The following is a 14728-nucleotide window of genomic DNA, read 5'->3' as shown; positions in this document are numbered from 1 at the left end:
TGCAAATGGCAAGATTTTTTTTCTGATGGCTGCATAATATTCCATTGTGTGTGTGTGTGTGTGTGTGTGTGTGTGTGTATACACACCACATCTTCTTTATCCATTCATCTGTCGATGGACATCTTGGCTCTTTCCATAGTTTGGCTATTGTGGACATTGCTGCTATAAACATCGGGGTGCACGTGCCCCTTTGGATCCCTACATTTGTATCTTTGAGGTAAATACCCAGTAGTGCAATTGCTGGGTCATAGGGTAGCTCTATTTTCAACTGTTTGAGGAACCTCCATACTGTTTTCCAGAGTGGCTGCACCAGCTTGCATTCCCACCAACAGTGTAGGAGGGTTCCCCTTTCTCCGCATCCTTGCCAGATCTTTCGTTTCCTGACTTGTTCATTTTAGCCGTTCTGACTGGTGTGAGGGGGTATCTCATTGAGGTTTTGATTTGGATTTCCCTGATGCCGAGCGATGTTGAGCACTTTTTCATGTGTCTGTTGGCCATTTGGATGTCTTCTTTGGAAAAATGTCTGTTCATGTCTTCTGCCCATTTCTTGATTGGATTATTTGTTCTTTGGGTGTTGAGTTTGATAAGTGCTTTATAGATTTTGGATACTAGCCCTTTTTCTGATATGTCATTTGCAAATATCTTCTCCCATTCTGTCGGTTGTCTTTTGGTTTTGTTGACTGTTTCTCTTGCTGTGCAAAAGCTTTTTATTTTGATGAAGTCCCAAGAGTTCATTTTTGCCCTTGCTTCCCTTTCTTTTCAATACCATCATAATTTTTAGTTTTATTGAATGGTCAAATGTTTTCTTTTCACTCTCTGCTTTCGAAGTTATTGAGAGATTGTTTAAAGACCATTGCATATTTTCTCTGAATTTTGTTATATAAAATGTTATTGTTTCAGTCTGCTCTGTCTTTTCATTTTTAAATATTCTTGATCATTTGTAGGTTAAAAAACGTATGTTACAGGGGCGCCTGGGTAGCTCAGTGGTTAAGTGTTTGCCTTCGGCTCAGGTCATGATCCCAGGGTCCTGGTATCGAGCCCCGCATTGGGCTCCCACCTCAGCGGGAAGCCTGCTTCTCCCACACCCACTCCCCCTGCTTGTGTTCCCTCTCTCGCTGTTTTTCTTGGTCAAATAAAATCTTTAAAAAAAAATGTATGTTACATTCTTCCATTGTAATTGGTACTTTCTTTTTGTAATTTGAATGGGTAGAGATGCTCTTATGCAGTGTATCTGGGTTGGTTTTGTTGTCACTTTGGATTTTACTTGTTAGAGTTATAAAATAATTTTTGTAATTCAGTTCACTCTGAGTCCTTGTTTTTCTTTTTATGTTTTTAAACATTGTCGTTTATATATTTGAGAGAGAGAGAGAGAGAGAGGGAGAGCACAAGCAGGGGGAGCAGTAGAGGGAGAGGGAGAAGCAGGCTCCCCCTGACACAGGACTCCATCCCAGGACTCTGAGCTGAAGGCGGATGCTTAACCGACTAAGCCACCCAGGCGCCCCTGAGTCCTTGTTTTTCAACAGAGGAGTTTAAATTAATTTACCTGACTTGATACAAGTTCTTGTAAATACTGTTGAATAGTATTATTTGGCACCTCAGTGCATAGTGGGGGAAGCCTCTCTAGGTTTAAAAAGACATGTGGTCCTGTTGAAGTTGGCTAGGTTATACCTCATTACTGTGCAGAAAGGAGTTGGTTTCTTTTTAGAAGTGTATCATCTGATTTTATGTAGACCTTATTTTTGTATACTCAACTTCTAGTCAGCTGATAATTTTATTCTATATACACTGATACTTGTAGATTGCCATTTATCTAATTCAGTCTTTAATGAAAAGGTGGTACTGTTTATCAGCTATTTTTACCTGGGAAAAGGACCAGATGTCAGTGAAAGTTGGTGGGAGTATTCACTGGCCAATTCTTCCTGGAGACATCTCTGACCTCCTTAGCTAAAGTGTCTTCCTCTCAGGCTCAGTATGTCAGGTTGGCAGGCTGAATGACAGCCCATGTGGGATTCTTGTGAACAGCTGAAATGGCCTAAATTTTGCTCACTCACATAGGACCATCCTTCATCTCTTAGGTCCCAGCTCTCTGTGTTAAACTCCCTTAGGTATACTTATTTACAGCAGAAACGAAAAGACAAACCTCTTTTTACACTCTTACTACAAGTCAATTGAATATTGGTGAGGAAGTTTTCAGACCAAGGTATCGTAGGCTTTGTCCTGGCCCCTGACCTCGGTGCCTGTGAAGATTCTTCCTATCGTGTAGGGTGTTTGAGCCTAAGGAGGACTGGGCCTTTGTGAGATCCTGCTGGGACTCTCTTCATGTCTTTGTTGTTTATGTTCTCATGTTTGTAAAAATTAGATTACTGTCAGAAAATGAATTCATGTTTTGAAGTAAAGCAGGTGAGATAGTAAACCCAATCTTGACTTCTGAAGGTAATTGTAAAATTCATTTCTATAAAGCACTTTAAGGTTTTTGCTTCATTTTGTTTATTTTCTCTATACTAAGACTTGCTACATTTGTGATGAACAAGGAAGAGAAAGCAAAGCAGCCACTGGTGCTTGCATGACCTGTAATAAACATGGATGTCGACAGGCTTTCCATGTGACATGGTAAGTATGTTTCTATCATTGGACAGAACTGAAATTCTTATATTTTGTACAAAGGAATACCTTGTAAGTTAAAGGTTTAGGTATCCAAATATTTACAGTAAATTTTATTGGAATAGTTTCTATGTTTAGATTTTCTTATTTATAATAAAGATGATTCTAATAATTCAATTTACCAGAGTGAATTTTGAATAAGTGAACTCTGGTTCTCATGTTTTATTTAGTTGCACTTTGTTTAAAATATTGGTGTTGGTTACCTAACCTTTGGTTTGTTGTTAGGACTAAAAGAGCTGATGTAGATAAACTTAGTGTAGTGCCTGAAATATTAATAAGGATTTAATGAATGATTGTTTTTCTTTGTGTTTGAAGAGGGGAAAAAGCAATCACCATCATATTCACAGTATAATAGTGGCTACTTCCTAAAAAGTTACTTAGATACTTTTCTTGGCATAAAATTTCAAGGGCAAAGATTATCCTGAAATAAAATATTCAGCATAATAGACAACAGTTCAAAATTAGAGTTTGGGAATAATCCATGTACTTGTTACTTTTAAGAAATAGTCTGTATCTAGCAGCCAGTATAGGCACATGCTTTATTTCCTGAGCTTTTAGTGTATGGATTTAAGAAGTCCATTTTAGATTCCTTTTGGGGAATGGAAAAGATTTTTGATTTTATAAATTCTGTTAATAACTTAATTTTTCAAAGATGAAAGTTCTTTTTTGGGTAGAGATATATACTAATACTACTGTAATTTTGAAATGTTAAAAGTGGCAGCTGATGCTGATGACAGATGGACAAGATGATCGTAAACTTTAGCGCTTTGTGTTTTTTTAAAAAAATGAATATCATAACTTTAGGTTTTGATTCCCTTTCTTCCATTGGTTTTGACTGGAAAACACAGAAGCATTTTCCTTGTAACAGAATGTGATCTGTATCTATGGGCACATCCCATCACAAGTCATTTCACCCTTTTAGAGGACTGGACTTACTATTTGTACCTGTGATACAGATTGAAGAAGTAAAATGAAATGTTAATTATGGGGTGGGGGGTATCTTAAAGCAATTTAATGTCTGTTTGATGACATAAAACATTTGTAAGTCTTCATCCTTATTAGAGATGGATGGACCAAAAGTTTATTATAAACTACAAATATAACTTTAGAAAATACCAATCAAAGCTTGAGGTGAAATGTACTTGGTCACAGTGAGAATAAAGCCTTTCATTTTCCCCTTTTCTCCTAGGAGATGTTAAGGTTTAATTACAAATCTTACATGCTTGGAAGTGATTTTAATTTATATATACTGTAGTTTTAAGTTTAATATGTGTGTATATGTATTGTATATATATATTTTTGGCTTTTATTTTCAGTGCTCAGTTTGCTGGACTACTTTGTGAAGAAGAAGGTAATGGTGCAGATAATGTCCAATACTGTGGCTACTGTAAATACCATTTTAGTAAGCTGGTAAGAATTTATCTTGAATTTAACATTAAAATGATAACAGATAGTTTTAACAATAGAGTTGACTCTTTTATAAAAAAGGCGTAACAGCTATTCCCTTTCTCTTGATTTTTGCATGGGATTGTTTGCTTCGAATGTTCTTTACTAGGAATTAAAAGATCGAGTAATTTTTAAAGATTTAATTTCTATTAATAGTAAATAGGATACATTAGTAGAAGAAGCATGTTAGTACTTTATAATCTAACACTATTTTCATGTAATTTCATTTTTTGAAATGATTATACATTTTGTGATTTTCTGTCACTTGTTTCTCATCTTTTTGCTAATTATTCTTTCTTTTCATTTTTATTTACTAGGAGATAGTAAAACTAAAAGCTGTTTTGTAACTTCTTAGTTGACTATCTTGAGAAAAATATATTTAAATACAACTTTGGGAATATTTTAGATATTACCAGTCTTTACTGTTACATAGTCACATGGATGTTTGAGTTGGTAAAATTTGATTAGCTGTTACATATATTGTGTCCATGTTCCTTTGAAAGATCAATATTTAATGTCCTAAGTGTCTATTTTTTTAGTCTTTAATGATAACAGTTAGATGTATATGCTGAAAGTTTAAGTCTTCTTTGTTTTTCTTTAGTGTCTTTTTTTTTTCTTTCTTAATACCTTTCCCTTGTGAGTGCGACTATTTTTTTCTTATTTTCTTTTAAAGAAACAATATAATTAGGGGCCCCTTTCTCTTGAAATCAGCTCATGACTATTCTGGTTCATGCATATTAAAATACTTAAGGTTATGTAAATATGTTGTTTGATATTGAAGACTTTTATTTTAAGGGCTGACAAAGAATATGGAAGTGCTTTAAGATAAATTTGGAGATAGTAAAATTGAAAATTTTGTTTCCTAGATGTGAAAAGCGTATTGGAATCTTAATTTTCTAAATAGAAGGTGATGTAGAAAAAAATCTAGAAATAATGAAGATGGATTTTGAAAATTAGCAATTTTCTCATTGCTAATTATTGATATGTTGTTATCCGATTTGCTAGTTAGGAGAAGTCTTTAATAATTTAATAAGATTGTATAACCTCTACATTTGCATGGAATTTTAATACCTTTCATAGTCATTTTTATCTAATTTAAACTAGTTATGGTACCACTAAGTTTTAAACACCTTAAATAACTCTTGCTGTCATACTTTATTATGAAATTTTATAAGTATTTTAAATAGAAATGTGCAGTACTTTTAGTAATGCTTTGAAAAATGCATGGGTCTAATTCTGACATTTCTTTTAATTTTTTTCTTAATAAACTGCAGACACAAATTTTTAGAAAACTATGCCTTAATACTGAAAATACGAGATTAAAAGGCTTCTTGCTTTTCTTAGTGTGGCAAAAAGTAACTTCAAATATTTTCTTTTCTTCTAGTCTTGGCATCCTTCCTCAGTATGGCATTCTCTTATTTTGGTTGAAATTCCTTTTCTTTTTTAAAGAAGACATTGAAAATTATAGTTGATTTCTTTAAGAGGTGGTTTTGTGACAGATAAGCTACTGCTTATTTGAAATTATAGTCTGTTTTCACACATTTTAATAAATGTACAAAAATATGGCATTAATGTTAAATTTAGGTTTAGATTTTCTTTTATAATGAATGTAATAGACAATATATATGAATGGTGTCTAAACTGGATTATATAGTTTGAAATAGTGGGAATTTTTTTTTACTTTAGTAGACATTTTTAAATACTACACACTTGGTTAAGCCTAACAAAAAATTATTTAAAATTTTTTATATACATATACATGTATGTATATATATTTTCTTTTTTAGAAAAAGAGCAAACGGGGATCTAATAGGTCATATGATCAAAGTTTAAGTGATTCTTCCTCTCACTCTCAGGATAAACATCATGAGAAAGAGAAAAAAGTAAGTGGATTTGTTGTTGCTATATATGTAGCACATCTACTTAATAGATTTTTTTTTCCTTTTTTAGATAAAATTAAGTTCTTGATAGCTGGATGGAAACATTGAATACTGAAAATTTTTGACTAATTGAGAGTATAAAGTCAAAGAATAGGGTTAAAATAATGCCATATTTGTGAATATGTTTGTATGGCAGAACCTAGTTCAGCTGTAAATTTGAAATACAAATTGAAAGCATGAGAGAGATTTCTTGCATGTGTTGCTGTGGTCATCTTGTGAAATCTTTGGGTGACTTCAGCAATAATAGTTTGTGGCTATATATTATTAACTGATTATTTCACATGTAAGTAAAAATCTCATCAGCTTTTTCACTTTATAATGGAACAGTTTTGAAATTCTGTATATTCTTGACTGTTTTTCCCCCCAGTGGTGCTAATAATAAAGCACTAAAAGCTTGCCTGATACTAATCTGTCTTTTCTGACTTACCTGTTTTCTGCTTACATTTTTATTTATTTTAAAGGATATGAGTAATTTTTAGTGAACTAATAATAAGTACTATAGTATCATTCATAGGACATAATTGCCAACATAGGAAAAGGCTACTACTGTGAATTGTTTTTAACAAAGTGAGGATAAAAAAGACTTCTTCAGTTAGAAAATAACATTACTCTTAAACAGTTGGTATAAAATAGTTTGGAACATTTTCATGTTTGTAAATACTTAGGGTTTGGGAATAGATTTGGTTTGCATATTTGTGCCTTTTTTCATGGTAAACATTTTAAAAGCTTAAATTTTTTAATTTTGAAATTAAATTTCCAGATGTGAGCAAAATAATAATTATAACTTTATATTCACCTTTAGAGCATTTGTTAGGTTTATATGTATGTTTTCTAAATCTTTAGGCAGCAAGTATATATATTCATCTTCTTTAATGAGGTGGTTTTGTGTGAGTGACAATTATAGGGTTCTATCTTGCTGTCTTTTGTTGTTTGGATTGCTGAAGGGAAAATGGCAGATTAGGTTTAATTAGCAGTTTTACTAAGAAGCACTGTGAGATTTTATGTAACCCTTTGAATCCACGAATGAGGGATACAGGTAGGACTCATTATAAATTGTGAGGAGAAAGTCTTCCTGATGAAATTCTTCTCTTCAGTCGTTTCATGAGCATTATCTTGTTAAAGTGTTCATGGTATGATCATATTTATCTTAATATATGCCATGTCATGATATTTTTAATGGACAATTATTAAATGTCATATAGTGTTTAATAAATACAGTGCTATTGATTATATTTATTGATCTTTTTTTTTTTTGCTCTAGGAATCAGATTTTTCATTTTAGGAGTTTTTTGCAGTTGTTGAATACTAGATAAAAACATTGTTTAGTCAAACCTGTTTAGCTATAAATTTTAGCAGTTGGTATTTTCATTAGTAGTATTGTAAATATTATTTGCATTTTACTTTTGGCATATATAAGTTTAGTATAATTTGATTTTGTTGTCAAACTTAAAATCCATTTGTACATTTTATTTTGTAACAGTTTTTCTGATCATTTATAAAGGCTGTGAGGTAAACATAGTATGAATTCATTATTGTTAGACTTGTTTGCTTGCCTTGGGAATATTTGGGAAAAGACTTTTTTTATTACGTTATGATGTTAAGTAAGTGATAATATAGCTGAAAAGATCGGGTATGATACACTATCTTACTCCCCATCCCTTTTTACCTCTTCTAAGATTTTAACGCCTAATAGGTTTGTCTCAGATATGCTTATCATATTATAAAATGTTGCATTGAAGCATAACACAATGCATTCAGACTTTAGTATTTTAAAATACTGTATATTACGAGCTAAATTTTGGTGGTATTGTTTATAAGATATGTTGGAGTCACTCTCCCTTTGAATTTTTTGAAATTTTGAAATATCTTGTATTATAAGTAAGTGGTGATAAAGAATATTTCTACTAAATATTGTGCTATCCAAACCACTTATTTAAAAATGAAATAAACGATTTATAAGTTAACTTTTTATATAACTATGAGAAAATTAAAAAATACATAGTTTTTGCTTCTTAGAGAATTTCTGTGTGATCCAAGATATATTAATACTGGTTAGATATTAACTGTGAAATCCCAACAAGGAGAGAGGAAGATTTAATAGTGAGATATGACCTTGAATAAAGGACAGTTTCCATAAAAACTGAAAAATTGGCATTTTTTTTTTTAAGGAATCAAAGTACATGTTTGAAATGAATTGAAGCTATGTAGAGGAGGGGTATAATTTCATTCATTAAACAGTTTGACTCATTAGGTATTAAGAATATCTTCTAAGATGATTAATGTTCCTTGTAAAATAGAATTTTCTTTTAAGCCTAGTATTTTTGTGTTACAGAAACACTGCCACAGAGTGAGATGTGGGCCAGGGTTAGGAAATGCAGCGATGTATCTGGCAATACGTGGTTGTATTGGGATGTTCCCAGCTTCAGAAAGGATTTTTTTCTGAAGGCTAATTTGTAGGTCTTTATTTAAAAATCAGTGGTTATTTATTACATTGAGATAATCTTGTACCAATTCAGTTGATCTTCAGACACACCCTCTCCCCACTCATTAATGTTAACTAATCCATAATGTATTAAAAGTATAGTTCTGTACTTCTAATACTTTACAACAGAGTCACCATTAGTGACAGGATTATGTGGAAATGCATTAATTTCCAAGTGGGTATTGCCAGCGTAAATACTGTTAGCCTATGTTGGGTGGGTGTTTGTGGGAGGTAGGTTTTTCAGTTAGTGTTTTGTGAACCTCAGGGATTGACTGGACTTCCTTTCCTTTAGGACTACTCATTTTTTTGAAGAAGAGAACTGGGCTGGGGCGCCTGGGTGGCTCAGTATGTTAAGCATCTGCCTTTGGCTCAGGTCATGATCCCGGGGTCCTGGGATGGAGTACTGCACTGAGCTCCTTGCTCAGCGGGAAGCCTGCTTCTCCCGCTCCCTCTGATGCTCCGCTGCTTGTGCTCTCCCCCCCCCCCCCCATCAAATAAATAAAATCTTCAAAAAAACAAAAAAACCGGGCTATTTCTGTGGCCCTCAGAGGACTAAAACTCTCATTTCAGAGTTGTCATTACTTCTTTATGTATCTTTTTAAAACTTTTCAGCATTGAGAGTTACCTGTCGTGCCCTTCCCTTTTTTGTGTACTTTTTCCTTTTGGAAATCTTCCACTTAAGTTAAAGCTTTAAGCTTCTCTGCATGTGCAGAGAGTTAAGAGAGGGCAGGGCTCTCAGTTTAGAATGCCTGGGATGTGAGTTTGGTAGGGCTGAAGAGTGACAGGAGACTACTTCGTTAAGAAGGGGCCCGTTCCTGGGGAATTTTATAAGTGATGCCAGTTTGATTCTTCATTCTGAGGTGTTGGGCAGCCAGCCAGAAAGATTAAAATTTTTTTTAACTTTTGATTTTGCAATAATTTTAGACTTTGAGAGAAGTAGAGAAATATTACACCTTATTTCTCTGTATCACTCACCCAGATTTTCAAAATATTGACATTTTAAGCTTGTCCTCTCTCTGCTCCCCTTTGCTGTCCCACTTTCTCACTCTCTGTCTAATCTTTTTCTGAATTATTACAGAATAAATTAGAAATATAATACCCCTTTAGCCCGAGTGTACTACTTTAATGTGTAGGTTTAATAAAAAATGGAATTTCCTACTTGATTACAGTACACTGATCAAAATTAGTAAATTAACATTTTTCATAGAGCTGTTAGGTAATCTGTAGGTCCTATTCAATTTTCACCCACTAATATCATCCATACTGAAGAGGGAAACTTTTTTTCTGGTTCAGAATCCAATCCAGGATCCCACACTGCATTTAGTTTTCATGTCTTTTCAGTTTTTCAGTCTGTTCATTCTGGAGTATTTCCTCATTCTTTGTCTTTCATGACCTTGACGTCTCTGAAGCCCTGTTTTAGGTTCTTGGAGGCATTGCCTTGTTGTTTTTTTTTTTGTTTGTTTGTTTTTTTAACGAGTCATTTATTTGAGAGAGAGCATGTGTGCATGCGTGGGTGGGGGGAGGAGCAGAGGGAAAGAATCTCAAGCTGATTCCCCACTGAGTGTGGAGCCTGATGTGGAGCTGGATCCCAGGACCCTGAGATCATGACCTGAACGAAATCAAGAGTCAGATGCTTAACTGACAGAGCCACCCAGGCGCCCCTGCCTTCGTCTTAACAATGGATTTTACAGTCACAGCCTTGCTTCAGCCTTTTCATGGAATGGTTTTCTGAGGTGGCCTAGGTTTTGTCTTTTTCTGGAAACCGTTCCTTACTTTTATATTGTTTGCTTTTTGTAGAGTATACGAATTTTCAGAACCAGCAAGTTGCCTTTCCTAATTTAGTTTATACTCCTCTGTTTTTTTTTTTTTTAAGTAAAAAATTAGATTGCACTTTCAACATACTACCTAAAAAATTACCTGGTTAAGTCATCCAATTCATTAAATACACTTTCTATTTTCTGTGTTACCATAGGCAACAATGTTGCTAAACTTCCAGCTTCTATATAACAGGGACCCCTTTTCCTCTAATTTTTGATTAAATTTCTCTCACTTTCTTTTATGCCCTGGATAGCAGCCACCTGGAAGGCCGTAAGGTTTCTAGTAACATCTCTTCAGTATTCATTAGGTTTTCACTCATAGTCTGAAAGTCCTTCTAGCTTTTGTCCATTGCTTATTTTCATGCAACTTCCACAGTTTCAGGGATTTTGTTACAGTAGCATCCCATTCCTTGTAACAAATTCTGAATCAGTTACCTATTGCAGCACAACAAATTTCCCTAAAACTTAGTGGCTTAATTATAATAAACATTTATTTTCTCAGTTTCTGTGGATCTGGAATTTGGACTTAGGGTATTTCTAGCTCAAGGTCTCTCATCCAATTATAGTAAAAATTTTGGCAGGAATATAGTCATTTGAATTCAGTCATTTGGATTCAGACTGGAGGATGTGCTTCCATGATGGCTTATTCACATGGCTAGCATGTTTTTGCTGGCTGAGCAAGAACCTCATTTTCTGGCTGCATTAAATGTCCTTATGACATGGCACTAGCTTTCCCCAGGGTGAATGATCTAAGATAGAGAGCAAGGTGGAAGCTGCAGCTTTTTTTGTGATTAGCCCTGATGTTACACATTGTCTTTTTTTCCTTGTTGAATGCCTTTTTTAAAAAACTTTTTTTTTTGTGGTAAAACATATATAAAATATTTGCCATTTTAACCACTTAAGACACTCATTTTTGCAGTATTCTGTTAGTTACACAGGGCAACCTGTTCAGTGTCATTGGATACTACCTAGGGGCAAAGATCATGGGAAACTCTTGGAGGCTGGCTACCACACCCTGAGAATTGGGCGGATACCCTGTTTCCCATTAAATTTTCACCCACAAGTTTTAGCATCCATTGACGGTTCTACCTAAAATAGTGTTTGACAAAAGGTGATTTCTCATAATTCATTCTACATCCATTAATGGGCACTCTACTGTAAATTAGAGCTTCTCTCCCTTTCTCACTTTCTTCATCAGTAATGGGGAAGGGAAGATTCTACAGACGAAATCAGAAGTAGCCATAGATACAGGAGGAAAGTTAGAAGAGATATGTTTTGGAATTAAGGAGAAGTGTGTATTTCAGAAAGTTAGTGCTCAGCATTTAGATTGCATATGAAAGATCAGCTAATATAAGGCACAATATATGTCCTTTGGATTCAGTGCTAAAGAATTGGTTGAGAAGGTGTCTCAGTGTAATGGTCAGAGGAGAAGCTAATTGAAGTTGGTAAATGAATAAAGTAGGTATGAGGAAATGTAAATCATGGGAGTATTTAACTCTTTTAAAGAATCTTGGATGTCAAGAAGAGGGGAGAGATAGGACAATAACTGGAGGAATATGTGATACTAAGTTGTAGTAGTGGACAGTAAGAATACTGTCTTCCCCTGTTGCGGGAGGAACAAGGAGAGACGCATTTAGGTGAATAACTTGGTCACCTGGATAACGAAGCAGAGAAAATCGGTATGGACAGATTCCCAAGGAGATATTGCTAGGTAGATTGGATATAAAGATAAGGAAAAGGAAACGAGTTCGTTGTTTTCACAAGTGTTTAAAGTAGTGGGTCATGAGATCCAAGGTTGGATAATAGATGTAAGTGAAACTAGGGAACGGGGTCACATAGATTTGGAGAAAATGTTGGAGAAAGGGCCTAGAAGACTTAGTGAGGTCCAAGAACAAGTGCGAATGTGAATCAACTGCAAGGTATGGAGAAAGTATAGAACATGGTGGTTCAGTATTTCACTGGACTGTACTGGCTTCAGCTGTTGCGGGACAAATTTCCATGGGTCTCTCACATTTGTACACATTTTGTGAATAGAGGCCTTGACTGCCTTTGTTCCAGATTATCTTTTTGAAGTTGTTTTTGTAATGAACAGCCTTGGAAAATGGAGGCAACATCATTAAGAGCAAAGGGCAGATTTGCTTACAGCCATGGAAAACACAGAGATAGTATCTCTTTCTGGGATAATGACAGCAGGCCTGCTTACTGTTCAGAATTAGATTCCCTAAGCCCACGGTTCCTCTTCTGTAATGCAACCCACTATGTGTGCAAGTGTCATTTGGCCCTTTTCAAGTCATCCTGTCAGAATTGGGGTTTGGGGAGCCCATGGAGTGGCTGGCATTCTGGCTACTGCTGTTGCTGTGAGTGGTAAAGCACTTTGTGTACAACTCAGGAGTTTTGTGTCTTCTTTAAGCATCCACGAAACTGGCAGGCTAACTTGTTAGATTGCAAGTATGATATTAGACCCATCATAATTTTTGGCACAAGATGTTGTTATAGGCATATTGAAGAAGAGAGAATTGAAGTGAAAACCGCTAGAATTGAGGATGTTTGGGGATTATGAGATTTGGCCACCTAGGATTAGCCTTAGTTTGGTAACACATCCACTCTTGTGGTCAGGGCTGTTGGGATACTATGGTTGAAGGTCTTACCAAGATCACGTGGAGTAGGGGTGTGTGGGTGGCTCAGTCGTGAGCGTCTGCCTTCGGCTCAGGTCGTGATCCCAGGGTCCTGGGATTGAGCCCCGCATCGGGCTCCCTGCTCCGCGGGAAGCATGCTTCTCCCTCTCCCACTCCCCCTGCTTGTGTTCCCTCTCTCGCTGTGTCTCTATCAAATAAATAAATAAAATCTTAAAAAAAAAACTTCTATCTCAGTGAAAAGACAAGCAACCCAGATTAAAGATTCTATTATATATTATGTATTGTTATATATATCTGTTTTCCTAGGGAAAAAAAAAACATATGTAAAGACCACGTGGAATAGGGAAGAATTACCTAAAGAAAAAAATGGGCAGACAAAAACAAGAGATAACTATTAGTGAATGACAGAGCCAGGATTCAAGACCAAGTATTCCTGATTCCAAAGTCCATGGGTTATTTTTCAGATGTCCTTCTGACTTTCACTTGGAGGCTTAATAATCACATTTCTTTAAAAGATAAATCAGATATATTACAAAAATTAGCTTTTCTTTTGTATTAGTACAGATGGTGAAGTTTTTGCATGTTTTAAAAAGAATGCTAATGCAAAGAATCTCTTAATGAATCTTTTTTTTTTTCCTTTTTCTTATGACTCTTATACATTGTTCCAGGATGTTCTTATTTAGACTGGTGAATGTTTGGGGGCGCCTCACTGGCTCAGTCAGTAGAGCATGTGACACTTGGTCTCGGGATTGTGAGTGCGAGCCCCACCTTGGGCATGGAGTCTACTAAAGATAAAATATTAAAAAAATGTATTAGACTGGTGAATGTTTCAGAGAAGAGATTTTTGAAGAGCTTGTAACTTAGAAGAGATAGATACCTTGTCAAAGAAGATGAAAAGTGAAAGTTAACAAGTTGGTGGGAATAACCTTTTTGAAATTTTTCTTTTTTTTTTTTTAAACACTTCATTATTCTTTTTAAATTTATTTTTACTTTTTTTATTTGTCAGAGAGAGAGAGAAAGCACACAAGCAGGGGGAGCGGCAGGCAGAGGGAGATGCAGGCTCCCCCATGAGCAAGGAGCCCTATGTGGGACTCAATCCAGGACCCTGGGATCATGACCTGAGCCGAAGGCAGACACTTAACCAGTTGAGCCACCCAGGCGTCCCTGAAATTTTTCTTGAACTCAGATGTTGAAGACAAACATTAATATAGTGTGCATCAATTAAATGGCATGTCCATGAAATCGGATTTAATGACTAATTGAATTGGCTGAGGGCGAAGTTCTTTAGTCTATAGAGTTATCATTTTTTGTAAGGTTAAGATTGCACAAGATAAAAAGACTAAAATGCTTAAATACATTTAGGTGTTTAGAGTTAATTTCCAGCTCTCTAAAACCATAGCGTTATGGAGATTAAGTGACTATAACAAATTGTTCTACAATAATAATACAAATATTTGTTAATATATTATCTATATTAAACTAGTTTAATTTCCTTTTTCATAGATGAAGAAATAAGGACATGAATGTTAATTAAATTTGATAAATGTTTATGAAGCATCTACTGAATTCAAGATGCCATGCTCATTTCCTAGGAAAACAGATTAAAAATTAGAGTCATACTGACACTAAACAATTTGTCCAAAATTACATATTTGGGAACATAACTGTGAGAAAACCCAGTTTGTATTTTTAAAATTTTGTGCTCTCTTCATTTGACTTCTACATATTTCAGAAACTTAGCTATAA

At 34.9% G+C, this 14728-nt stretch overlaps 1 protein-coding gene across 15 annotated transcripts in view; it reads left to right on the top strand.

The window, feature by feature from the left end:
- MLLT10 (MLLT10 histone lysine methyltransferase DOT1L cofactor) overlaps window positions 1-14728 on the top strand; it is a 217967-nt gene that overhangs the window by 94919 nt on the left and 108320 nt on the right. For 14 of the 15 annotated variants that reach the window (XM_027593177.2, XM_027593176.2, XM_027593189.2 and 11 more), the window contains 3 exons: window positions 2507-2610; window positions 3978-4071; window positions 5895-5990. In XM_027593177.2, coding sequence (XP_027448978.1) covers window positions 2507-2610; window positions 3978-4071; window positions 5895-5990 — 294 coding nt within the window. The remainder of the gene's footprint in view (window positions 1-2506; window positions 2611-3977; window positions 4072-5894; window positions 5991-14728) is intronic. The other variant, XM_027593181.2, reaches the window with a different exon arrangement.

The sequence above is a fragment of the Zalophus californianus genome, chromosome 9 (genome assembly GCF_009762305.2).
Source record: "Zalophus californianus isolate mZalCal1 chromosome 9, mZalCal1.pri.v2, whole genome shotgun sequence".
Taxonomy (NCBI): domain Eukaryota; kingdom Metazoa; phylum Chordata; class Mammalia; order Carnivora; family Otariidae; genus Zalophus; species Zalophus californianus.
The sequence above is the reverse complement of the archived record's forward strand: the minus strand, read 5'-3'. Positions and strand labels throughout refer to the sequence as shown.